General features: G+C 40.6%; 1 protein-coding gene across 1 annotated transcript; it reads right to left on the bottom strand.

Annotated features, from left to right (window-relative positions):
• Positions 1 to 4,003: 4,003 nt before the first annotated feature.
• GLYR1 (glyoxylate reductase 1 homolog) lies at positions 4,004 to 26,012 on the bottom strand. Its single transcript, XM_026859232.1, has 16 exons — positions 26,008 to 26,012; positions 25,919 to 25,955; positions 24,637 to 24,716; positions 16,984 to 17,122; positions 16,128 to 16,370; positions 13,041 to 13,127; positions 12,080 to 12,136; positions 10,966 to 11,016; positions 10,772 to 10,845; positions 8,867 to 8,966; positions 7,597 to 7,707; positions 7,192 to 7,293; positions 5,966 to 6,128; positions 5,409 to 5,588; positions 4,786 to 4,910; positions 4,004 to 4,431 (listed from the first exon to the last, which is right to left on the bottom strand). The coding sequence occupies exons 1-16, from the start codon at positions 26,010 to 26,012 to the stop codon at positions 4,357 to 4,359; spliced, it is 1,629 nt and encodes a 542-aa protein (XP_026715033.1). The 3' UTR covers positions 4,004 to 4,356.
• Between the last annotated feature and the right edge of the window lie 1,729 nt (positions 26,013 to 27,741).

Genomic DNA, 27,741 nt, shown 5'->3' with positions numbered 1-27,741 from the left:
AGGCGGGCGGGAGCTGGCGGCGGGAGGCGGCGCAGGGGGGCCGGAGACCCGGGGCCCGCCCCGCCGCTAGCTCGGCCTGCCAGGGGCCCTGCGGGTGCTGCCGGTGGTGCAGCAGGAAGAATTTTTTCAGTCTGAGCTACTTACAGCCAGAGCTCCCCGCGTAGCAGTTAAACTTGAGCTACAATTCCTCAAGAACGGGTAAAGATGGGGAAGAGTCATCAGTTTCTTGTCCAATTTTGGAACGGAAATAAGTTTATACTGACCTGGAAGGCTCTGGATTAAAGCTGGTGGGTTCCTTTTCAGAGTGTATGTGCTGTGGGTGAGGGGTGACCAAGGAAGCCTCATCATCTTCATCCCATGAGCAAGATGGGCCATAGAAGGGAAGTTTATTCATTCACTTCTGATAGTGCCAGTTTCTGCTGCGAGCACAACTTGTCACAGTGGCCTTGCTTTTAATCACAGCGCTAAACCAGAGTTTTTCCTTATATTAACACCTGTAATTCATTTTAACCAAAGCACACCATTAATCATTACGCCTCAGTAAATGAACATCTCCCGCTGTTGGACAGCAAACACTGCCTAGATCACCAAAAAGCAATATTCTGAACTTGAAAACACTTCAGTTAAGGGATCTTGTCTTGGAAAAAGCCCTTGCTGCTGAGTTAGTGCTCAAAAACCCCAAACATGAGGAGGATACTTCACACAGAGCAATTAGATTACCAGGCTCCCAATGCTCAGGCAACACAAGTCATCAACACCAGAAAGTTCCCGGACCTCCATCTCTCAGCATTCTTTGCTTTTAACCTAAGCCTTCATCCTCCTCTGCACAGCCCTCTGCATAGGGAGGCTGGAATTTATTCAAATTCATCCTTTGTAGTGCCTCACTGACAAGATCAGGCTTTTGCAATGACCAAAATGCTCTCGGGCATGCTGCTGGTTTTCAGCAACTCTTGATTTTTGAGTGTTTTAATGAACATTATTTCTTTAATGCCACAATACACATTTGATAGGCTTTAGAAACTGCCACAAGAACATTGTGTTACCAAGAAAGGTTTTATTTTTTGCCAGTAGCTTTGTTAATTGCACAAAAAAATCTTTTTGTTTTGCCATTTAAACATTTTCACACATCCTATTCTGAATGACAAATGTTAATTAAAAACAAGGCAAAAAAATAAAAATTCACAACCTTAATTAACTATAGGATCTATCATTGAGGAAAAAAGAAACTGCTTTTCTTACAAGCTTTTCACAAGTGTCACATTTTCTCTTTAAAAAGGAGGGAGTCAAAAAAAGCAAATTGCTAAAACAGAAATCCTCATAAAAAGGAACTTTACAGAATTTTCAACAATATTAAGACAACATTGACTAGCCAGTTTTATTAGAGCATCTCTCAATCCACAGCTTCCCCCACTTCCCTCCCCCAAACCTCAGGCCTAGAAACAGATTAAGATCCATGTTCAGAGGCTACAGACATAAATACAAGAATCCAAGTGAGACTGACACGAGTCAGTCAATCTCAAACAGCATCTGAAATAGTCCTGTTTCCACCATTTCCATCCCTCCTCCTCACTTCACATCCATGTCAGAGCTCTCAGTCTCCTTCTGCTCCTCCCTAGAGTATCTGTGATTGTACAGCTGGCTGGGCAGCACCACACCCTCCAGCCACCCTACATCACCAGAAAGCTGCAGTAAGACTTTCCCAGGATAAATTACAGTGTTTAGCTAGTCCATACCTGCCACTGCCACATAAATAACAATCTCCATTTTGAGAACTACAGTAAAACAAAACCTGCAGCAATGAGTTGCCTAAGGAATAGTTCTTCCTCTCACAAATAGTTCTTCAAATTTGCTATGAAATACACATCACAGAACTTGAGAGCTCCTTTTGCATACTCCTTCTATCCTGAGGCCCCAGAGTTAAAAAAAAGAAAGGGAGATCCTACATTACCTTTGCTCAGACCCATTCACCTTCACCCTGGCCTAAGGGACCTCTGCAGGGGCAGGTTTGGGATGCTGCTGCACTGGCTCAGCACAGTTCCACTCTCAACTGGACCTGAGACAGTACTTCCCTCTTCCTCCCAAAAGATCTTACTCTGTAAAATCTCTGGTCTTATCTCCTGTCCCCCAAACCACAATTTCCCCCAGATGCCCTCAATACACAATTTATGTAAATGATTCCTAACTGCAGCATGTTTAACCAAGAACTTCTGATGCTAACAGCTGAGTTCTTCTGGATGGGGGAAGCACAAGTGTGTCAAAAGCAGGCTAATGGCTGGTTATCCTGGGTAGTTATATGTGCCTTTAATATGAATATCTACATGCAGGATGACAGTTGCACTGCCAAAAAAACATGTATGTATAACTAGTATTGTTTACATATACCACTGACAAATGGGCAAAGCGATGTCTAACAGATCTATTACTAGATGTTCACCACAGGACGTAATGCATAACACAGTATTAGCCCACAAATAATAGTGATCACAGGAGGTGAAATACTCAACAGAGTAACATTTACAGCATTAGGCATTAGATGTCATGATTCATAATGAGTATCTGATACTTTCACTTTCTCTGTGTTTTAATAAGGTGCCCCTGAATCATATGCACTTGCTGCACAAGGCAAGATTGGCAAGAAATCCTAACCCACAGGAAAATTTCCCTACACAGCCATTAAGCTCCTAGAAAAATAAGATGGTGGGAGGGGCAGATCTCACAGATTAAAAGGAATATAATTTGAATTTGCTTTCTTTCCTTTCAGAATCCCAACCCAAGGGAGGAGATTGTGCCACTGAGAAGTGATTTTGGCCAATAAAACTTCTTACTGGCATTTTACTAACTCTCCAATCTAAAATGCAAGAACTCTCCTAAAAGGCTAATACTGACAACAATTTTTAAAAAAACGAAACAAACAATCCATGCTCTGTGCATTTTTAGAGACAGGCCGACTCTGGACTCTGGGCTGCTCTGCTATCAACACAGAGAGCATCTCCACTCTCTAGCCTTGGCATCTGCAGTTCAGATCCCACATTTCTAGACTAAAGCGCAGCAGCAGTCTTAGCCTTCCATTTTATTTACTATTGTTTCTATAAGTTGGTATCTGGCCACAAGCAGAGTCACAGGTACAGGGAAAAGTCTAATGCTGTGCTAGTGTTGTACTCGGAGTAGTAACACTAAGAACACGTATGGAAAACCTGACATGTATAAAGATCACTTATCAGTACACAAAAATATCCCTGTGAGGTAGGTAATCATCACCCACCTTTAAAGATGGGCAAACAGGCTAAAAGATATAACCACCACGCAAAGGCCAGAGAGCGAGTGTGGAAAGGAGCTCACGATTCTCAATCTCTTGGCTCTATGTAGGATCATTCTTCTCACCTCTTTCAGACTCATCACTCTGCTTGTGACACTGCTACAATCCAAGACATATTTGTAATTATTGGCTACAAGGGTAAAAAAAAAAAAAAAAGTAAAGCAACATAAGCTAAGGCCAGGAGCAACCCTAAGGTTTATTCCTTCCCCAAATAAAGTATCTCTGGCCCAGTTTTAGGCTGTATGTTTCTTCAGCAGTTTTCTATGCAAATGTGTTGATCTCTGATGCTGTTTGCAGGATGGGCAGCTATGATTAGCCTTTTAGGAGGCTTATTTACACTGGCGTTTCCTAAGCTATAGTTGTCTGTACAGGGGAAGACATGGATGCAATCCGTTGTTCTTAACAATACAAGGAATTCCTCCATCAGGGTGCTGGGGAGGTGGAAGTTTAAAAAGAAACGGAATCAAGACAGTGTTGCATGCAACCCCGTTACCTTCTGGAACTGCCATTCTCCTCCATGGGAGGTGCTTTGTTCTCTAACAGTGGCTGAATAACAGAAATGCTCCTCACCTTACTTGGGACCAAGGACTTTAGTGCTATTCACAGGTAGATGGGATGTATGTCACCTGTCTCCTTGATGCAGAGAGTCCAACACACACATTATTTCACAGCAAAGGAGAAAAGGGATCGTTAGAAACAGCATCTTGGACAAGCATACAAAGAGGAAAATAAAAGCAGCCAAGCAGCAGATTTCTGGCAGAGTTGCCTCAGAGCTTCTGAACAAGCCGCCACTGTTCTGTTCCATGACTGTCAGTGCATGGCATGGATTTTTCTAATTAGACTGCAACAATCCGAGCCCCCTCCTCCCCCCCTTCTGCCACCAGGGGAAGGCTCACCGCAGCAGCTGCCTCCGTGGCAGATCTCAAAGTCTGTGTATAAAAGGAAATGGAGAGACAGAGATGGACTGGTCCAGAGTTAAAACCCAGTATCATAATAATATTAATCAATAATCATAGTATTAACAGTAAGAACGGTGCAGCCTAGTGGATGTAGGCCCTGTACACTGCAGACATGTCGTTGTCTGATTGGTCCAATGCTTTTGCTCTTTTATAGACCTAGAAAAGAGAAATTAGAAAGAGATCAGTGCACACTCTTGTGCAAAGCCTTTCAGCAGAAAAATTACTTTGCTGACCACTGCAAACCAGAGAACTGCATAGTATGTCCATCATCAGAACAGCACAGATCAGAACACACCAGGTCTTGTTGAGGCCATTTGTGATTACTGATGTGACATTCTAAGGGCTTCTACAATTAAAACAAATCCAATTCCATCCTAATCAAAATCTATTTCAATTGCTGTTCTCTTGTCTTAGAGATGATGTAATTCTTAGGGTTTTTTGTCTCTTGTTGACAAATGGCTCTACTGAAGAAATGCTGAGTAACACGTCTGAACACTGAGTAACTCTCACCTCGTTGGCAGCAGCTGCCATGGGAGTTGGGTGGTTGACAGAATCGCCCAGTGCAATAGCTAATCTAAGATCCTTCTGTATGTATTTCAGGTAGAAATCAGGTTTAAAGTTTCCTTGCAAGATATCTGTCAATAGGAATGCATGCAAAAAAATAAGCATGACAAAAGTAAATCAAGCCCACACTGCAAGAGCAGGCAACTCAACACCAAAATTCCCTTTCCCATGCTGATCAGAAGGAACATTGCTTTTAGCTCTTCTGTCTCCATTCTCTATCTTCATTTGGCCACAAAGATAATGTCACTACCACCTACTGACAAAGTGAGCTCGTATTTCTAAGCAGCTTGCCCTCCATTTTAATTATTACCCTGCCCCAATGAAATCCTCACTGTGAACTCAAGTCCTAAGCAAGCTGTAGACAATGCAGAGCTCGGGACAGATTCTCAGAAGTCCTGGCTATCAAGGGGAAGGAATGGAACTCAGTTCTTCATTTTCACAATGCTTAAAATACCCAGAATCACAGGCTGAAGAAGATGGGACAGTAATTTTCTCCCTTCTGCTATAAAATGAAATGCTGCTAGGTTGTGGCAAATATCCTATAATAAAACAATGTAAGAGAACTTTACTTTGGCACTTCTGGTCCAGGAAGATGCTGGCAAGTTGTCCCTGATTGAGGATATCCAGAAGGGTCTGTTGGGACTGGCCAGTCACTTGAGCCAAAGTCAGTCCTTCTGCTATCGTTGCCATGAAGCTGCCTTGGACCATGTTCACAATCAGCATCATCTTGGCAGCATTGCCTACTTCACCTGGGAGCAAGACACACCATTGGGCATTCCACACAGTATTAACACTACTAGACTCAAGCGCTTGGCAGCTCTTCCTTCCCCGACAGACCTCAGAAAACTTACCCATTTTCCAAGCACTCAAAAGGAAGGGAAAAATAACAAAGTATGATTTAAAATAAAAAGCATCACAGATCCTTCAGAATGAGCCAGTATTCAAAAAAGAACACTTGGGCTGGAGGCTCTGAAATTGGACACATTCCAGAAGAGCAGGCCAGTTTCGCATACTGTCCAAGGAGACGAGAAACAGATGACAGACATGCCTCTCAGACTCCTTGCTGGAATTCCCAGTCCTTGCACTGACTAAGAAACCGATATCGAGCCCTTTGTGTTTCAATTACCTAGGAAAAAAGAGGTCTTCCCCATCGCTTGGAAACAGCTACTGCAGTCCTCGTATAAGCCCCTGTCACCAGCTGCCAGGATCACAAGCATCCCATCATTAGACAGCTGCTGATTTCCTGAGACTGGTGCTTCCAAAAAGCGACCACCTCGGGACACTATCACCTGGAAAATGAGCACCATTGGTTAGTTGTGCATGAACAGCACGCATAGATGCCAAGTAGGCAGTGCAGCACAAACACTGCTTAGGACATTTCTGTTCCTGAGGACAGAGTTTTAAAGCAGCACATATAGCTAAGACATAAACAGGAGAGGAAAGCACTAATGTGATGCGCTTCATCCTGCAAAGAGTACTCAAGACCAACAGTTGCCCTCACACACCAGTAACACCTTCCTGCACCCATCACTACTGTGCACATTTTAAGCAGCTGAACTTAACGTGCTTTTGCTCATGGCATCCCGTAACAGCCAAGGAACCAGTGCAGAAGTTTGCACATGGTGTAGTAATCTCAGAGGACTGTTATATTTTCCCCTCTTTTCCCCAAAGGGGAGAGGCCTCTGACAGATCTCTTCAGCCAGATGTTTACTAATATGTACGATTCTTCATTCTCCAAATTTGTGTTACACACTACTTCATCACCAGTATGTCTGCTGCACGAAAACTAGCTCCCCTGCCTTGTGCAACACCACACACTGCCTTTAGGACAGAGGATAACAATCACGATGCCGAAGAGGAAATCAAATACACCACATCAGAAATAATCAGAATACTTCTACAGAAATCCTCTCTATAATATTTCTACAGAAGAAAGCATGAAGGTGTTTTTTCTTTTCCCCAACTAGAGCATTTAAAATAAGCAGATTATGGATTTTATCAATTTAAGGACAGTGCTTACTCCTCCAGTTTGCTACAGAATACCAATCCAACTATCAATACTTCTTAAGGGATCAAAATTTGGCCAGCTGTTTGCACTGGTGCCAGCTAACAGCCCTGGCAAATCTAGAGGCTTTGCTGTTATCACCAGGGAACATCTCATACAATTTTGTTTGCTGGTCAAGATTTAACAGTTTATTTTGTCTTATATGCCTGGGACTTGAGTGTCTCCTAAAAGAAGCCCAAAAATCTTCAGAAGCATCTTTATTATGAACAGTTTACTGCCTAATGCAACAAGAACTGCAGTAGTGCTGCTGAAGCACAGATATTAGAAGTTCAGTTCAATGTGATTACCTGGGCCAACTCTGTGACTGTATCTGCATCCACAGTGGACATATCCACGTAACACTTCCCTGGGCGAATCCCCTGCAACACTCCACTCGGACCAAGTACCAGCTGTGGGGAACAGAAGAGCGGTAAAGCAATAGGGTGTCTGCAAAGAAAGCCCAATCCTGCAGGAGAGCAGTTCAACTGAGCCTGGCACTGCAGTGGCAGACTCCTAGCAGGATCTCAAAACCCATCCCCCAGGGATTATTTTTTTAAAGTATGATTTTTGTTGGGACATTTACTTTTAAACAGCTGCATTGCCCAGCATCTAAATTACCCAAGGCTACCATGGTCAGTAGGAATCAGAACTGGCATTCAGTGACTATATCTTGCAGTCTAGCTGGTGGAGGAAAAATAAGAGCTAATCCTTACATCCTTTGCTGCTTTTGGATCTGATACACAGGCAAAGGTGATGTCACAGGTGGAGACAACTTCAGCGGGGGTTCTTCCCAGCCGTGCCCCCTCCTGGATGAACAAATCACACTGCAAAATTCACAAATCCAAACATACGAAAAATTAAGTACAGAGCAAATGGTTTCTCTAGCATTTTGCTGAAACACTGCTGTTGGACCAACTCAAAAGGAGTTAGGCATATTAATTACATAGCAACTGGGTTATCTTCTGTTGATTTTTCCACACACACAAGGGGCTCTTCTGCAGCTTTTCTGAAACCCTAAGTGAAGAACTTCAAAAGAAAGACACAGGAAAACAGAATGCTAGAAGACTGAATGTTGTAGGTTTTCGAGGATAGATGAGGTGAAAAAAAAAATTGGTAAACAGACACAGTAAAAGGTGTTACTGGACAGTAAACAGGAATATACACACCTGAGACTGATGTGTTTTAGTGGGCTGCAGCTTCAAAAAAATCTTAGCTCCTTCTTACCCTATCCCCTCATACCATCCATGTTTTGCAGTTTTAAAAAAAAAAAACATCTTTTAATACTTTTAAACAAAGTAACCACAGTGTCCTTCTTGCCTTTGATATTTCACAATATCACTTGAGTACTACAACTTCCCCAGTTACCTACTTTTCCTCCTTCACTACAAAGAGTAACACTGGCTAGAATCTAAGCATAATAAGCTCCATTTTCATTTTGAATACACCTATAAAACCCTTCTCACTCTGGTCTTATGACAAAGCAGGTTTTGAACACAACTTTTGTTACTGCAACATGAACAGCACAACAGATGTGTAGATAAAGCTATGGTCAAGCAGTACATCTTACCACACCACTCCCAGCATTAACTCCCCAGCAGCTGGTCTTTTTGCCCAGCTCCATGACACAATGACTTGGCTATTTACATCAGCAGTACTTCCAGATGCACTTTACATTGCATTCCTCAACACATATTCAATACTGTAATTTTTCTGGCAACCCTCTCATCTCCTACAAAATGGCAATGGGGTGGGGACTGTCACACAAGAGTGACCATACTAGGACAGACTACAGCTTCATCTAGTCAACAGTGGCTACCAACAAGGACCTAAGAAATAACAGAATAAGGTGGCAAGCATGTACTTATGTTTCTTTGACATCCTTTCCCAGGCATCACCGATTAGCAACTCCAGGCCTCCCTGAGCTAGAGGTGGTAATTACATGTTTAGAAAGGGTTAAGTATCTGTACTTAAGCACATGCCTACCTTCTCCGCAGTCCGGTTCCAGACAGTGACAGTGTGACCCATCTTCAGTAAGTTGGAGACAATGCCGCTTCCCATCAGGCCAAGTCCCAGAAATCCTATCCTGAGGGGAAGAGAGAAATATTAATGCCACAGAAAACAACTGGCACCAGCCTCTCATGGTCTTGGAAACGATGAAGAGCTAACCCTGGAGCATCACCAGCAAAGAAATCCCCAAATCACAACAAAACCAAACATGTTCCACTGCAGTCACAGCTAGAACGGGCAGATACTGTACTTTAAAACCAAGCTGCTATTTATTTTGCTTACCAAGCATCCCTAACAACTTCCTGAAGAAAGTCTTTAGCCTGCTTCTAAATATTAAAAGGTTTTGGCAGTCTGGGGTTTTTTTGTTTGGTTGGTTCATTTTATTAAATCTGCTGCTCTTGTGCTTCCTGTTGCCAGCCATGCCTTATTGAAGATAAAGGGACCATTTAGAAACCAGCCGGTGCTTGTCTAATTAATCTTCTGATTTTTAAACCAAGTTACATGTCCAGTGACTTTCTTATACTACTGAATGATGCATCACAACCTTTATTTTAATAAAGCCCATCAAAGACTACTGGGCTAAACATCACACACAGACCAAAGACCCAGTCCCTGCTCTACAGTTGTGGTTTTGGACAGTCACAGAAAGAAAGGAAGTGATAGGCCAATACAGGGTCACCATGAGCAACAATACAACAATCCCAGCTGCCTTCCCCCGTGCTTCCCTCCCCCACCTCCTCAAAGCTGGCAAATTTTGCTCCCCCTCTTCAAGAAAAAGACAACACACTAACAAATTCCATCCCTACAGTTACCTGCAACTGGAATTACTTCGCAGTCATTGCTGCAAGGACCCTCTTATAGATCACGCAGTCAGCTTCATACCCAAGCCACAATTCTCATAGGTGACTCTGAAGTGTTCAGTTACACCAGTTGTCTGATACAACTTCACAACGAAATCTGCCTGGCAATTCCCCAGTTAATTTTTCAGAATACAAATGAGCTGTGGCTTTCGCAAGCCACCTGCACTCTCCCAGCTAGCAACGTGACCTTTTGTTAGAGCAAACTAATTTAGACAGGTCAGAGCAAGTCACTATAGGCTCCTTAAACAGCCCAAACAAGGGCCACCTATTTTTGAGTCTCTAAAAAAAGAGGAGATATTCTTTCTTTCCCAACCCACCTCTGAGCCACACTTTCCTGAGAGACTGTTTTACCTGAACAGCTTCATTGTTATTTTGGTTCCCCTGGAGTACAGTTGAGAACTGACATCCCATAAGAACGACCCCAACGGCAAACAGCAAGCTGTGGCCTGAACTCAATTTGAACAGAGCGGAAGTTACAGAGTGAAACAGGAAGCTCAAGTTAGGCTTCTCTCACTCTAGAAAGGAGAAGGGGGACGTTAACAGAAACCAGAAAGCTCACGTGCTGCACAGCAAAGCTCTTGTGCTGGGAGAACACGCCTCCCTCTTCCTCTTGTCTTCTATATGCTCAGGAAAGCGATTAAATAACCCCGGTCAACTGCCAAGCACTATTGGAGAAAGATATGCTTTTATCTTTCTACCACATACAGCATTCAGAAATACTGCTGCTTAGCGTTCTGCACTATACTCTGCAGGAAAAGGGCAACTGCAGAAAAGCCCTGAATTGCAAACATATCCAGGCCAAACCTTATTCTGAATTTTTCTACTGTACAGCCCTGTTTGGTATTAGCTGCCTCCCTCCATCCCTGCCCCCCAGATCAGAGTTTCACACAAGGACAGAGGAGATCTGCAGAGGGAAATTTAGGTTTATTTATCCTCAGTGACAAGCTGGATAATGGCTGCATGTATGAGCTGGGAAGGAGAAAAAGGAAGGGAAATGGCTGAAGTGTGTTGGAGATCTTACTTTTTGTCTGTAGGTGTGATACTGCCATTGACTGCTGTGCTGTCTGCTGCCTGGATGGAGGTGGATCCTGTTTCCTGGGGAGGGGAGGCAGGGGAAGGGAGAGGAAAAAAAAAAAAATAGAGTGCACAGCTCTGGAGGAACTGCAAGTCCTCATGACAACAAGGATAATCCATCAAAACCAAGACTTGCCTTACCTCTTCACAAACCTTCAACTTCTTTGTGATGGCTTGATAGCAGACAGCTGGCTGTATGGAGAAAACAAAGCATTTAGGGGAAAGACAGTGCTGATTTGCACTACTAAGCAAACAGACCATAACCCTGTTACACAGAAACAGGCAGATCACCCATCCACAAAGTAGGAAAACTCTCAGGCTTCCCTCAATGGGAGAAAATAAAAACAAAGCTCTATTGCAAGTAAGCTCTTCCCTCTCCCACCCTGCCCCAGCAATTCAGCCTGTCTACTGCAAACTCCTCTCTGTAGTTCATAGGAAAGGCTGATCCAGGGCAACCCTACTCTCACACTTGGCCCCCCAAAAAATTCAGAGATCTCTAAAGCCTGCCATAGAGCACCTTGCCTCATATCTGCACTCAGTATGTCAAGGCAACCATGGAAGCAAAGCCTTCTTGTTAATATGTGAGAAGGCATGTGGCTTTCAACAAACATTAAGGTGAAGGTTGCTCCTTCCCATGCTGCTTATTGTGAGCTTGTCTAGATTAAAACTGTTAGCTGCTCTTAATACTTCTGGCTCTGCCTAGAATCCTCAGCTATATAAAACCTTTTCATTCAATCTGATCTTTCCTTTTCCTCTTGATGTTCACGGCTGAAGATAAAATCCTGATAGGTTTCTGACTGAGGAGATAAATTGGCTACATTTCATTTGGAACTTTTCTGGGTTTGGAAATTCTCCTGCTATATTCAGTTAATCGATAAGTTCATCCAGAAGAAGAAACTGGTAGTACAACCAAAGACAATCCAACAACATGAGTTTTTAAACAGAAAAACAGCTTTTCCTACCCCTCAATGTTCAATCTATAGAATTTAGTACAACAGATCTCTTAAATCCTGATGATAGACAATCTTTAATTACTAAACTATTCACTGTACTCAATGCTAAAATCATTCTAAACCTTAAGGTTAGGAAGTAATTGAACTATAAAATTGTAGATGGGAATCCAATTGCAGCCAGCCCCCAAAGAACTGCATTTCTGAGCTCTTTACGCATACTCCCCGTACTCAGTCCCAGCAAAGGGCAGGATGCCAAACTAGACAGACAAGCAAAACGATCCTGCCTGCCAAATCCTCCTCACCTTCTCTGTCTGGCTCAGCAGAAAGTGATGAAAGTGTGGATCACTGTCCTTCACAGGCTACAAAAAAAGAAAGTACAGGCTCAGAAACATTCCCAGAGGGTCACTGAACAATCACAGCAAAATTCATTTCTTCTTCCAAGCTGCATGAGAATAGCTTAAGGTGGAAATATAAAATATATCAACTGTATCAAGCAGCCTGCTTCAATTAAGCAGTTTATATTGTTTCATTCACAAAACCATTCAAGTGAAATTTCTAACTTTTGGACATCTGTAGGAAAACCAAAGAAGATTATGAGTACAATTAAAATGGGAGAAAGAGATCTTGTATCCTCACTTCCTCCCAAGGGAATGAAAACACTTATTTTCCAGTTTCTAAGTAACTCCTTAAAACAGCATTCTGGGAACTGTCTGGAGATTACAACTAGCACTGTCACACGCTAGGCAAACCCACATTAACAGAAACAAGGACTGTAGGCCAAGGTGTCTCAACTCCCTGATGAGTATCATACACAATAGCTTAGAGTCACACTGCTCTAACTTTGCTTCACTGATCACTCATTTATGCACAAAAATGAGATGTTTCCAAAACCTGCCTATGAATCAAATGCAATCACCCCATATGACAGTATCCCATATGACAGGGAGAGACTACCCACATCATCTCCTCCAGTTTTAGAAAGCCAGACCCAGAAATACTTTTGAAAGAAGTGCAAAAATGAGTGCAGCAAGTTAAGTGTGAATCTGCAAATGGTTCCACAAAACTGAAACCTCACTTCCCAGCACAATTCTTAATTGCCCACGATATATTGTCTAACTTTGTTACACTACAGTGTGACAGAATGAGAGCATCTTTTTTTGTTCCTAGAGCGAGAAGATCATGCTATTTTACAGCCCAGACAACAAGTTCTAGACTTGCTTCCAAACTCTGTTCCCAGATCACGTATGTTGTAAAGTTTCTCACCTCACTGACACTTGGTGGCCATTTAAAACCAGCCACTGTTCCAGTCATCACTCTCTTCACTGTACTTGACTCTGGAATTGTGAGGTCCTGAGGAGACAGAAGGTGGATTAGAAAAAGCTTACAACCTGGTTCAGCAGCTGGCCACAGCATGTTGATCACATGAACACACATACAGAGTTCTGAAAAGCACTATAAATGCCTTCCATTTCACATGCCTTTCCATGAAGTGTCTATATTTTAAACACAAAGAGCATTATCAACACAGGCGAGGTGAAGAAAACATTAACTGCCTATGAAGGAATTCAACCACAGTTACAGCTTCTGGAGAATCCATTCTTCATTATGTAAGAGGAATCACTGCACTTGTGTAATCACGCAATGAGCAGAGAAGCAAATGAACACACTTGATCCAGCATTTTCCTCCAGTTGATGCAAAAAACTAAACAAATGGGTGAAGAACATCACCAGTCAGAGGTCTGAACTCTTCTAATCCTCCCATGTCACAAAAAAAAAAAGTAGCCTACCTGTTAACAGGAAAACCTTCAAAGCATAAGGCTGATAGTCACATCTGTTCAAGTTTGCAGAATCCATGAGACAAACTACTATGTGGACTGCCCCATTACTCAACAGGCCCTGACTTGTAATGTCAAGGAAATACTTAATGCTATCATTTTTTTCAGTGTTGAGCAGATTAGAATTTATTTATTTCCCCAATATATGTAGGCAAAAATAAGTTTTTATACTTTAGGTCATAGAAACATGCTATAAACATACACATCTTTATGCTACATGAAGAGAATGTGCAGGACTTATACACAGTACATGTCATCTTCCTGAAATGAGGGTTCCAAAATGGAATCGCATTATCTCCCCTCCAAAATTACTTCCTGAAAATGCACAATGCACCTTAGTGACCATGCAGAACCACAGAGAAGAGCACTGTTTGCAAAAAATGTAAGAAAGACTCCTGGAGGTAACACAACTTGATGCAACTGTTTCATCTGTTAGCAGGGACAATTTAGACATCCGCAACCTTTAAATGTCTAGGGAGAGCCTTGCACACTAAAATTCTCTCCTTAGAGATCACGCTACTGTTTCAATTGGTGAAGCATAGATGAAACCTGCCCTGCTACCTATGAAGTCACGTTGATCCTCTGAAAATATTAATATAAGCTTAAAAATGAGAGTATTTGAATGATCGTGTATGCCTACAGAGCATTTCCAGATAGAGCACACCTCAGCAACAACTGAATTCTTGAATTTTGTGCATCCTTATTAGCTGGAAAGTCAGAACTTCAACTGTGACGGGGCAAGCATCCCCAAATCCCAACACTGCAGTAATTCAGGATAGTGACATAAATGTTTTCTAACCTATGGCTAAGAATTTGAGGAAATCATGAGAACCAGGAAAGAGGACAACAAGATTTTAACATTTCACAGACTGAAAAATATTATTAAGGCAGTACTATTACATTTTCATGGCAATTTCTTTAATTTGTCAGTACATTACTTTTCAGAAGCTATAAGGTTACCTTCCTACATTAGCCTGCTTATTTTCATGGTCTGTGGCCAGACATTTATCACACAGCTGGCCACCTCTTTGTGATAAGCTGTTTAAAATCACTCTGCTTGCCACTTGCCAGTAAAATAATTTCTACTACCACAATTAACTCAAAGCACTCTGATGCCCTCAGGTAGCCAAGAGAGTAAAACCTAAGGATGCAATGTGTCAACATGATCAGAATTCTCCCAGCCATTAGGTTTAGATCAATTTTTGAATGAATCTAGCTCAAAGACACAAAAGCATTTTGCGAATGGAAAAAAGACTCCGTGGGGCTTATTGTAACAGAAGTATGTGAAGACACAACATGCTCATAGCAAGACATTTTGAAAGGTTAAAGTATATTGCCAGTAAAGTGTTTTCCTGCAACACTGCAAGTCAGGTCACAAGTTCTGTAATTATTAGTACGAATTCACAAATATGCATCCATTGATCTCCTCTTCCAACTCCCCACAAAAAGAAGAAACTGATAAAAAAAAAAAAAAAAAAAAAAAAAAAAAAAAAAAAAGCCAGCATTTGCTTCATAGCTAGTATTAGAGATGATCAGCTTCATTTTACCAAAAGAAGGAGTTTGTTGTTCAATCAGTGAAGGCCAATCCATTCACAATTTTGAAGATCAAAGACCATCTTGACTTGCATTCTGAAGTACACTGAAAGCAAAGATTGTGAAGCACAGCATAAAGTGATCCATTTGAAGCACAGGTGAGAAAATAGGCTGCCGCATGGTGTATCAGCTGAAGTCTCCCAATGGTCTTCAGGTGTAGTCTCCAATGGAGCATGTGCATTGTAATAATCCACTGAAATAATTATCCCTTTGGAAAAGGAAGATCTAGACCACAACAGTGAGTTCCACAATAAATAAAAAGACTGGAACTCTAGATGAGGGTAGACAAAGTACTGGTGGCTATCACTGCTGCCATAATATCCAGAAATAACAGGAAAGTAACGGGGATAAAATAATAATGCTTCAAGGTTGGACCTTTAGAAGAGAGGATGGAAATATATCTTATAGCATAGAAGCTGAAATTAATACAATTCTTCTGGTGGATTCCCCAGGCCACAAGAGTTTCTTCTTTAAGCCCTAGCCCTTAAGAATACCCCAAGTACTGTAAGTTCTGAGGATGAAGTTGAGTGACTACTAATCATTTCATCATACAGAGCAGATGAGATGGGAGAAGTCAGGAATCAGATGAAGACCCACATCTCTTCACTAATCCTTCCCACACAAACTGAACTTGAGGGATGGCAAGATGAAAGGTGGAGTCTCATGATACAGCTCTCAAAGCCCTCTCCAAGTTATGAATAGAGCCACTCAGAAAAACTAACTGGTAAAAATTACAGGAACAATCAACTTTTCTTGCCAAAGGTATCAGGCAGCCAAATGGTCTAGAAGTAGTAACATGGAACAGCTTAAAAAACCCTGATACTGAAGTGACTTCCTGCTGGCCTGTTAGTCAAGGTGCCAGTCAACCCTAGAGTCCATCTGCAAAGTCCACAGGGCACTGGCGGACATGCACAACACAAACCTTCTCATCCTTGGGTGGACGCCCCCGCTTTCGGGGGCTCTGATCCTGGGCTCTTTTCAAAGGTGATTTTGATCCTCTCTCTGACGATACAGAAGAGACCCTCTTTTTTCCTTCCCCTGTGCCCTTCTTCAACTTCCCTTCAGACAAACTGGCTTTGCGTTTCTCTTCACCAGCAGATTGCTTGCCTCTTTCCTCACTGGAATTACGCCGATTCTTCTCTTCATTGGAGTTATGGGAAGATGCCTGAGAGATTACAGAATAGAAGATGGTAAGGAAAGAAGAGAAGAGCTGGAATGATTTTCATGCAAAACCAAGGATGTGAAGGACCCTGTGCTGATCACTATCAAGCAAAACAACAGCACAGTAACTTGAAAACTAGGTATTTGTTAGTCCTTTGCAGATGGTGAGTGAAGTTCCTGGTTAGTTCTCCTGAAAAAATACACCAGTTTAAGTAAGCAAGTAACAGAACAGGCCACTTGAAGACTTGCTGGGAGCGTGTGCACATATATGCAGTTCCAATATACTAAAGACAAGATTAGTAGATATCAAATTCTAGCCCAAGACTTAAGACTGATTTAATCAAATCATCATAAGCAGATCAATTCGCCTCTTCAGTTTCTCCGTAAGTTTAACAACACTTTTTTCCCACCAAAAAAGATTGAATGGGAAAGAAGAGAGGATAGGAAAAAACCAAAACACCCAACAAATTAATGAAAGTGAACCCCCCTCTCAACTTGCAGAGGCAACAAACTCCTTTCACATAAAAATGCACCTGATCATCATTCATGCCAAGACTTGTTTTGAGGCACACAGTAAAACAAAAAAAAAACAACAAAAAAAACACCAAACCACTCACCTGGTCCTTGCCTTTGGTTTTTCTAAGAAACTCCTCTACAGCATCCACAGCTTGCTGGAAGCGCTTACCCTTGTTAATCTTTATCATTTCCTCTTTGTGAGGGTGATAAGGCTTCAGCTGCTCCACTTTAATCCAAGCACTAGAAATAAACAAAAAAAAAAGTTAGTTATCTTTTCCTAACAGCAACTTTCTCAACCATCTCACTGTTAGAAATCACAAATGTACACTTTTTTTTTCTCTGAAGCAACTGACAGTAGCAGTCCAATCTCACTTGCTTTCTACATCCTAAAGGGCTGCAATTTCTGCATTCACTGAGAACTTTCTTCTGGCACTTTTACTTGGTTTCTCTCTCAAGTTTTATATCCTCTTGTGCTAACAGTGCTCCTCTCTAAGTGTTATTCATTATTTATCAGCAAGACAGCTTTGGGATGTGATCATAGGTACTTGTTTAGAACAAAGGCAGCCTAGTGACTGCTCTTGTATCACCAGGAGGAATATCCACAATCACTTAAGTGGATATTCCACTTACGGCAGCCAATATTATGAAGCCTCCTTATAAGCCTCCACATAAGGCAGCCAATACTATGAATCTGCTCAAGAGGCTGCTGAAAAGTGGAGGCCACGTAACAATTCTAAGCCATCAACCCCTTCGTCAAACATACAGTGCATAAATAAGTGTCTGCAAAAACTGAAGAAAACCAACAAAATTATATATCTCACAACATAGCTGACCACAAATAAGTGCATGCAAGCATCACAGCTCATTGCTGAACATACTTCTGATGTACCTTGATATTCTGCATGGAAACAACATTTTCACTTTTCAGAAAAAAGAACTGTTTTCTTCACTGTTGATGTTTTAAGATAAACTGGTGCAGTAGCAGAGTATTAACCTGACTACAATCCTGTGAGTAAACTCAAATGACTTCCCTGTTTGTACTACTGCTAAAGAGGACTTCTTGACATTTACCAAATAGTTAAGTGGTCCAGTACAGGGTGACAACTCCATTTTCCTTCACTGAAGCTTAGGGGAATGCCTTCACTTTCAACATTCCTGGTGGCTCTTGCAGCAATTAGACTACCCTTTCCCCCTCTCCAAATTCAAGCTCAGGCTTACCAGTCACACTATTACAAAGCTATTCCTATCCTACTGAAAACCAATCTGCAGAAGTTTTAGAAAGGCGAGATAGATTGGCTATTTAGAAATCCTGAGCTAGGATGGCCAACAGTGCTTTTTAGCATACAGTAGCCCAGCATGCAGTAAAAAAACAGTCAAACTGATTTTCTCTGGTCCCAAAACATTTTTATGTTACAAACATCGACTAGCCATGATTATAGGTTTTAAATATTCTCCAGGGCAGTGAGGGCTCCTGCAAGCATGTGAAATGGTTTAATAGCTGCCTTTTCAAACACTGTAGGCATCATGTCATATAGTTAAACTGAACATAGAGGTGAAATCAATAATGCTTTGCTGGATCTTGCTTGTCCTCTCTTCATGAGTAAAGCCCAGTAAACTCTTTAAAACTTCATAGAGATCTTTCTCTTCACTGTCATTAGCCATTGTTTGTAATCAGGAATTAACCTGCATAAAGTAGACTGAAATGTTTTGGGTCACATTTGAAGATAAAAGGCCTCCTGCTAGAACTGACTGCAAAAAATCCTAGCATCCTTTCCGCCAGTATAGCCTACACCATCATCCCACCATAACCTGGAAGTAGAGCCCAGTACTCTCTTGCACACAAAGCTGAATCCTTTTGTTTAGTTTACAACTTCCTCGTAATAACTGACTTCTCGTAATATAGCACGTCAAATCATTACTTTCAGACTAGAGCCTACCATTGAGGAGGTATTCAGAGAATTCCTCCTAGCTGCCCAGATTTTAGTGAAACATATCTTAAAATCTCTTATACTGTACAACTCTGTGACATTCAGCAACAAAGCATCCCTAGGTACTCAACATCAGCTCACGTGAAGCGTTTCCTTTACATACATAATGGAAAGAAAATTTGGAGTACGTTATAATAAAGCATGTTAAATGCTCTTGTCAGATTTGAATTTCTAAATAAAAATAACTTTTTTTTTCTAACAAGGCATTCTCTTAGGTTTCTGCACATCCTATCCCTCCTCACTGTACATGTTCATTACCTTCCTTTCTCATTACTTTTCCTTTGTATGGAGAAAGTCTGAAGCACAAAGCTTTCTGGCTCCTGTCTTCAAAGGAGCATCTTGGCACATGTGATGCCCCAGAACAAAGAGCTAGAGAACTCAGAGACAATCTAGTAAGTGAAAAACAGTCTTAAATGTTGCCTCAGGGTTAAAAATAAATCTAAAAGATTTTTAAATCTGTCATTTCCTTTTCAGTTTATTCTTTGTGTCACCTACCCAGACAACCTTCTATAAGATACAAACATGTCTTTTGACACCAGATGTCCATAAAGCATTTGTGTGCAACGTTTCAAACACCTGAAAACAAAAGAACTTGATACCAAACAAAATCATTCATGTTTATATACAAGATCTCCCTCTGTTAAGCAATAACCTCAAAACCAATAAAGGCCAATATTTAGATAAGAGGTCTCTAGGATACAACATATAAAATTAACTACTGCTTCTCTCCTGACTCAGCCATGAATTAATGCTCTAGAAAAGCATTAGTGAGATTACATTACTGAAGATATATTTAAGATGAAATTGTATTCACACTGCTGCACAGAATCATCTGGTATCTGTAAAGACTGGGCTAAATGGAATGTAAAAAGATGTAAAATAACCCCAAACATGTTAGTAATGGGTTCCTCTATTTACTTCTCCATACCCTTCCTCATTCCCTCAAAAATATCCCACCTACAAAATCACTGCTCATGTAAAACCCACATTATATTCACAAATAATAATCAAAACTTAGAATGCTTGTAAAGCAGAGGCAAGTACGAACACGACCTGGAGGTGCATGGAAAACAGCGGCACAGAAGAGATGCAACTAGGGATTATCACATTCAAATCCATGATACGAGCTTAATACAGGCAAGGAGACCTGAAAAGCCCCAACTTTCTAACTACTCTCTTCCAGTCTGAAGATATCCATTCCTAATGATAAACTGCAGAAATATGAAAGTGGAGGAATAACCATAAATACTCACTTTTCGAAAGCTTTAAAGTTACAGATGGAGAACAGTGGCACTGTACCTCCAAATTTTTATTACTTATTACAGCCTGAGAAAAAAACTGATGAAGTTTTACACTGTACCAGTTTAGATGCCCACACTAAATGCTAACAAACAATTCTGAAAGTTAAAAGAAAATTGCTTGGTTATTTACAAGCCCAGTGCGTGAGCACACAAGAGAGAAACCAAGACAGGTTTTCTGCTGTTAAAAGGGAATGCCCCAATTTTTATTTGGTAAAGAAACTCAAATGACTGAACTCTGGAATGTAATATGTAAACTGCTTAATGGAAATAAAAATACAAAAATGATCACACTAAATAAGAATAATGTCCATGCAGCTTAAGGGGATACTTAACAAAAGAAAACAAGCAATAGGACAATACTGAAATAAATTCTATGTATTAGATTTTTAAAATTTGCACAATAAAAAAAAAATTTTACAGAGTACTTACACATCCAAAGATAACAGTAAGAGGTGGAAAAGCTTTGACTATAATAATTTTCGCTATGGCACTCTGCCTGCAGATATGTCTAACAAACATTCCAGCCAGCTCTGCTATACAGCAGCCTGGCTACAGCAACACAGAGCTCTGCATGGGATAATCTGCCTAACTGAGAAACACTAGCAAGGTAAACTCACCCTCTTGGTCACTTTAGCCTACACCCCCTGGTTCCTCAGATAGCCGAAGAGTACCATCTCCAACACCTGGCAAACTTTAAGAAAGTTTTCTGATTTCAGGACTTGAAAGGACATTTTAGAAAGACTACATGCAGAAACTTCTCTCTCCTTGAAAACCAGAGAGAACAGTGGCAGGAGGGTAGGTGTCTGCATCCCAACAGGATATAGGGGATGGGAGGGCAATGACAGCTATGCTAAAATCTCTGTGCCTGATGGAAATAGGCTGCAGACTACTATACTTATCTTGGATTGCAAGCTTCCTCCAATTTTTCCTTAATATGTCAAGTCAGGATGTACTCCTTGACCCCGTCACATTTAGTGAGACTATTTAGGTTTGTACTGGTGCTTCAAAAAGGTGTTATGAGTAAGAATGGACTGCTCCAGCTTCCTGTTAAGACTTCGATATACGTGACTTGCACGACCATTTGGCCATTGCAGAATATCTAAGGGGGGAAGAGGGTAAGATAGAAGGTGAATGTGTGTGTGTGTGTATACACATCTCTAACTGCAGGACTCTCCCTATAGTATAAAGATACCTTCAAAGCAAAAATTTCAAAAATGTCACAATGAATTCCCAAGCAGGCCATGAAATGTAAGAATATCTAGAACTGGATGAAGCACACCAAGAAAGACTTGTAGGCTACAGGCCTGCCAGTCTATTAGTTCTAACTACTCAAAACAATAAATGCACGTATCTAGCAGTGTGTAAGTTCTTCCACTGTAGATCATTCCAGTAGTCAAGTGCTGCAAAGATTTCCTAGAACAAGACTATAGCTTGGGAAATAAAAGGGGATCTTAAAAACTATCTGAAAAGCATAGTTAGGAACACAGATCATAAATCAAAGTTCCACTTCTATTTAGAAAGACTAAATTAAACTTGCTGTTTATACTCCCATAATTAGATGTCGTTACATGCTTGCCACATCTATGGGCAGGAAACATCAACTCAATTTTAGATGAAGAATCCTTTTAATGTAACTTATCTGAGAAGAGACACTCAGAACAAGAACTCCTAGGCAGACTAGAAAAACCTCCTTATCAATCTGGAGAACAAGTTCATAAGAGACGTTACATGAGTACGTGCATCATGATTAAAGCAATCACTTAGGACATGGATATTATATTACTGCTATGAACATCAAGGTGGCTTTCACAGTGGTAAAGCACAGGTGCACTTCACAGTTTAAACAAATAATCAAATTCTTCCTCCATGTGTAGAGAATCCTTAAATTCCATAAATCATATTACTCTGAAAGTCACAGAAACAACTAATTCCACTAACACAATAAAAATAAGAAGCACAGAGCTCAGTAGAAATTTTATCAGAAGCCAGGTATCAGAGCAGTCTGAATGCATTCATGCTCTCACTTCTATGTCTTTCGCCAAAACTACAGTTTTCCAGTTAATATATTTCCTTAGTCACTGCAGCATCACACTGGGCCAGTGAGTATTAGTATTCAATTCACAGGTAAAGAAAAATGCTTTTTCTTCTGTGCTGTATCGTAAGCTATTCAGGATTTCACAAATAACCAAAATCTGCGTACACACTACACCCAAACCACTTCCAAACATCAGTATGTTTTTATTCACCCCTCCACTCTGCTCAGATGCAGGCACATCAGTTCTTAATTCTGAGCAGCTTTCTCCTTAATCTTTGGTATGGCAAACTAGAGCCACATAAGTCAGGAGGGAACAATTTTTGACTAGCCTGAAACAGCAGTGGTTTTGGCCACAGCAGACACCTGGGAATCCTCAGAAAGAAAAAAAAAAAACCCTACCAAGTCTGAGACTGCCTACCCATTGACGAACTGGCTGGCAACCACTCTCAGAAGTTAGTGAAAGGGATTCTACCCAGAAACTAGCATCACCTTCACCTTATGCACACTGGAGAACAGGTGAATAGTTTATATGCAGATCCTTAGCTGTTAAACCTCGACAGAGCAAGGCAATAATAGAAGAGCTGTAAAAAAGGATCAGTGGTATAGTAATGCCACCTTACCAACTTGAAAGTGGCAGAAAGAGCAAAGTGCTAGAAAACAGAAGCAGTGTGCACTAGAATATCAGTATGAGTAATGTACTCATCCCACCACAGACTACAGTCAGTGACAGAGCTTTGCATCCTCCTATTCATCCTGTTGTTCATTAGGTAGTGACATTTTGTCAGTTACATATTTTCACTTACTGTTTATACATACCTAGAAAAAAGTATTTGCAAAACATTAGTTTACTTGCACAAAATAAGGAATTGTCTCTTCATGCTCACATTTTAAGTGAAATCATTTAAACTTTTCCTGATTTGGTTTGATGATTAAACTCAAAGGTAAGAATTTTCAAGAAGCACACTAGTTAGAACAGCACAGTTCTTACCAACACACTCTTTTAAAAGCTCCAAATCAAGACAGAACAGTCAAACAAGCTTCTCTCTCTTCTATCAGTATTTTTTAAAAAAACAACAAATGGGACAATATTTATTTTATTTAATTTTCAGGTAGGGTATGCCAGTCAAAGCGAGCAAATTTTTAAATCATGATTACCTAGTAGGAAATTACTAAATTTCACAAGCTGGAGATGGGGGGGAGGGAGACACATGACAACTACCATACTACCTTAACTGTGCCAGACAACTGGATTTTCCCTAGCCAGAGCTCAACAATCATGTAATAAAATCCGATTATTTTGCAGCTCTGAACTCTTCATTTGCCATCATGCTGCTAAGCTCAGCTACTGTGCCCCAGACATATGACCACTTTTTCCAAACTTGTCTTAATACAAAATACCCAATATCTGACTCATTATTATTGAAATACAGGATACAACAGGATAGAAACAGTCAATCTCCTCAAATTTCAGAACTTGATTAGCTCACATAACCATGTTTAACACCACCACCACAAAACACTCTCTGCCCTGAAATGAACCTTCACCTGCCTCACATTACTAGAGATCCAACAAACATTCCTATTAGTATGCAGCATTCACTTTTAGTCTATTTTTAAATATTGAACAAAAATAATTTAGCAGCCACAAATAAATTTCCTTAAGAAACATCCTTTAAATAATTCCAGTTGTTCTTACCCTTTTTCCAAAAACTAAAAAGGGTTTTCTAGTCTTCCATAGATATGTGTAGTTCTCTCCCTTATTGCATGACTTAATGAAAAATAGCAGAAAATAAAAGGGAAAAATTGAAAAATTAGCAAAAGAATTTTCAGTTTCAAGAAATACCCAAGTTCTCAGGTTTTGAGGTTTTTTTTTCCAGTTTGTAAGTATCTAAGACAACTGTGATAGTTGTACACATATTTGGAATCAATAAATTCTGCCTTGCAAAAAGGTTGTCTGCAACAGTTCTGGTTTTCCTACACTGCAAAGTCTTCCCAAAGCACAGCAAGAATGTTTTCAGTCACCAGGTATGGTAGTTTATTCTTTTAGAAATTGCAAATATATAGCAGTTTTATTCTTCTGGTAGAAAAACAAATGTATACTCTTAGCTATACCTTTGTCATACATGGCCACATGCTAAAAATCTAACCCAGTCATGTCACACCTACTCCCCTAAAAATGGCAAGCTACCAAGAACTTTCCTTCACAGTGGCAACTAAAAACTTAACATGATTAAGCACATAAGTCTTTATAGTCTTTATACACCCACATGAGCAGTTATAGCATGCAATAATAGTTGAAATTTTTTTGCATGTACATCACACAATCCTTTGCAAAGCTACACTGCACTGCATTAGTAAGTATTTCTTGCACGAAAGATCCATATTATATGGCACAGTATTTTAATCAGATCAAAACAAGCAGGTACATACTGATCTTCTGTTCCAAAAAACTTCACAAAGAAGCACTTTTTTCCACGAGGTTTCTTCAGATCTTTAGGTGGATTAACAATCTGAAGGTGATTAGAAATGAAAGTTAAAAAGCACACCATGAAAATCTTTACTCTGTGATTTTACTGTCATATGTTACAGCTATTATATATTTTTTTAATCTGACTAGAAAGAGAACTTGAATCTGTTACAAGTCTTTCAAGTAAATATGTAACCCATTTATTTCCTTAGATACGAGTATGCTGCAGCAGAGTGAAAAAGTACCCAAACTCCACTGATAACTTAAGAACACAGTGATGTTTCTTCTCCCTATGCCCAGTAGATAAGCTAGCAAACTTTTTAAAAATTTAGGAAGCCAAAGGGCATTAAAGCCTGTTCCAGTTAGGAAACTTTTAAAATTTAAATTTAAAGCTTTGTCTTTACTTCCGGAAAAGACTGCTTATAAAGTTTAAAATATTAGTAAAGAGAAAAGCTGTCATTCAGTTACACAGGTAACACCTGAAAGACTGTAGGGGAGCCTGGACTTAATTTGATCCAATAACCAAACATTTATGGTTGTCAGCCTGACAACATTCTTCCCTGTTGCATGCTGTTATCTCAGCATGCATGTTTAGTCCACATACCTACACCAAAAATAAAATCAAGTACTTTCAGAGAAGTAGAAATAATAAAAATGGCACATGTAATTAATTTTTTTTTTTTTTTAAAACCTTTCTGGCCTTTCATCAGAAAAGATATAACCAAACCAGAAAGTTTAACTACTCCCTACCCCCAGAATTATTACTTACAGAATTCTACAGTATCTTGAGAAGCCAGACTCTTTATTTCTATTATTTAACACAGCGCATTTAACCAGTTCACTCTGGGAAAGAAACAAACCTGTCTTGCAGAAAGTGATATGGATTAAATAAACAAATCTGGAAAACACAATCAGTTCCAGAGCTGGATGAACTGCTCTCTGTTGCTTTACATTCCATCTGAACTAACAGTTGTTAGTGAACTTCTAGATCAAATAAAGCCCTAAACTGGTTCACAGTTTAGATCTGTGGGCTACGTATTTATAAAAAAACCCCAACAAACAAAACAAACAAAGAAAAACCCCAATATTAATCTTCAACTGAAATGCTTTCAGGCAAAGCTTTCTCTGTGCAGAAGAAAAAAGCAAAACAAAACAAAAAACACAACAAAAAAATCCCAACCAGAAACTAAGAAGGCAACAAGAAGCAAAAAAAAAAAAACAAAAACAAACACCACCAAACCTCACCTTTCCTGGCCATGGAGGATACCGGCCCAGCTTCCCCCTAGAGAAAAAAAGAAAGAATTAGGCACTGGAACCAGAGAATAAACAACTACCCCATGTCTAAGTTTTTGCATTACATCATATTTTTCATATTAAGAGAGTTACAACTTACAGTCAAAACATACTGTGAAAAGCAAGACATGCAGTTGACACACAAGCATTATTTTTAGATACCTGCACCTAAACTAAGCCTCTAAACAGTCTGCATAAACTCACTGGGCTATCAGAACTTAAGCTGCTGCCTGGGAGATACAGTGCTATAGTGCTTATTACTCTTGCGAGACTTGGTATTCCCTCACAAAGAACTGAAAAAAGTATTGATGCAGGCAATCAATCCAAAATTCAGGTTGGTAACATATCCACCTGGACAGAACAGTCTAGTGAGCAGGGCAGCCACCGATTTCCAGCTCACAGAACTGAGACTGTTAGAGGTTCTCACAGGAAAGCATTAACGCCAGGATTCCCTGAACAGGTGTTCCATTATCACCTTCTTCAGGTGCTCACCACTACACTAAGCCATGCTAAAGATATAAAAGAGCCATAAGAAAAGCAGAAAAGTTTATTTCCTACACTTGCATCTGTTTCCATTACAAAAACTGCACAAAACTATTTCTTCACAGAGGAGGAAGAGACATTACTACCCTTAGCCTTCAATATGGTGGCTTTATCATTATCTTACCCTTGTCATTTACTTGGGCCTACAGTACTCTCACAAAACCTTATTAATCATTGTCTTGCAAGAGACTATCAAAGAACCTGTGGAGCCTGCAGGCTTTGAACCAAACATTCTCAACAAGTGGCTCCCGAGATGGCAAGGTTACACAGAGGATGGTCAGACAGGAACACTGCCAAGAGGTGTAACCGTACAGTCTCATATTTGATGCTTCCATTCTTGTCCTGAACAAGACATTCATCAAAGCCTTTTATATGTTACTGTCTTATTGTTACAGCTCTTCTGCAATGGCTTTAGGGATAGTACATGTCTAGGTTGTCATATAGACAACTAAAGCAGGATAATCTGCATTCCAACCCAGAGCAGCTCACTCACCAAATCCTCGTTTGAAAGAAAATTTGCTAAAAGGAACCAATCTTTATTTAACTATATAAATTAGACAACTTCACAGCACTGTCAATTTTTCAGAGAAGAAACTGCAGTTGTCACAGCCTGGAGCACACACTTCTTTTTATGTGGGATATAAAATATAAATGCATGCACTTGGGGATTAGCTATTTCTTGCAAGCTTAGCAGGACATCCTAGCCTATCAAGTACAGTAGAGTCTATGGACTTAAAAATCAGTCCTTACAGGGCTTGACAGAATCCTCTCAGTTCTCCTGATCAGAAAATACAAAGTCACAGCTCTCTGACTATTTAAGGGTAAAACCGACAAGGGGAAATGGCTTCTGGAAGCTTCAACAGGGACATCTTAACCTGCAAAAAGCCCTCTGTCTTCCCAGATTGTTTTGTCGCTTCGTTAAAGCAGGGTCAAGAAATGCTATCGTTGGCCTCCCTAAACCCCTACTCACTTATGTCCCTTCTCACCTCCCTTGGGAGGAGACCGTGTTTCCAACCGAGCCACGCAACGACCGCCCCTCTGTCCCGCTCCTCTCACCCCCCCTCCATCTTTCACTGGTTCTTTTATGCGCTGCCTCCTGTTAGCCTCAAGTGCCGGTCCGGCCAAAAGCGGGGCCTGCCTCCCCTCGGCCCACTCCAGCCCAGCCCCGTGGCACCAGACTGCCTCCCGCCGCCGCCGTCCCTCGGGGGCGGTGTGAGGAGGGGCGGGGGGCG

This window comes from Athene cunicularia (assembly GCF_003259725.1).
Source record: "Athene cunicularia isolate RWA chromosome 14 unlocalized genomic scaffold, athCun1 chr14_part1, whole genome shotgun sequence".
Lineage (NCBI taxonomy): Eukaryota > Metazoa > Chordata > Aves > Strigiformes > Strigidae > Athene > Athene cunicularia.
Note: the sequence above shows the minus strand (reverse complement) of the source record. Positions and strands in the feature narration are given on the sequence as shown.

Coding starts and splice junctions, on each gene's coding strand:
- GLYR1 (XM_026859232.1), bottom strand. Junction 11,017..12,079: donor TGCTGAGCCAGACAGAGAAG/GTGAGGAGGATT, acceptor TTCTCCATACAG/CCAGCTGTCTGCTATCAAGC. Junction 7,708..8,866: donor GGAACCGGACTGCGGAGAAG/GTAGGCATGTGC, acceptor TGAATTTTGCAG/TGTGATTTGTTCATCCAGGA.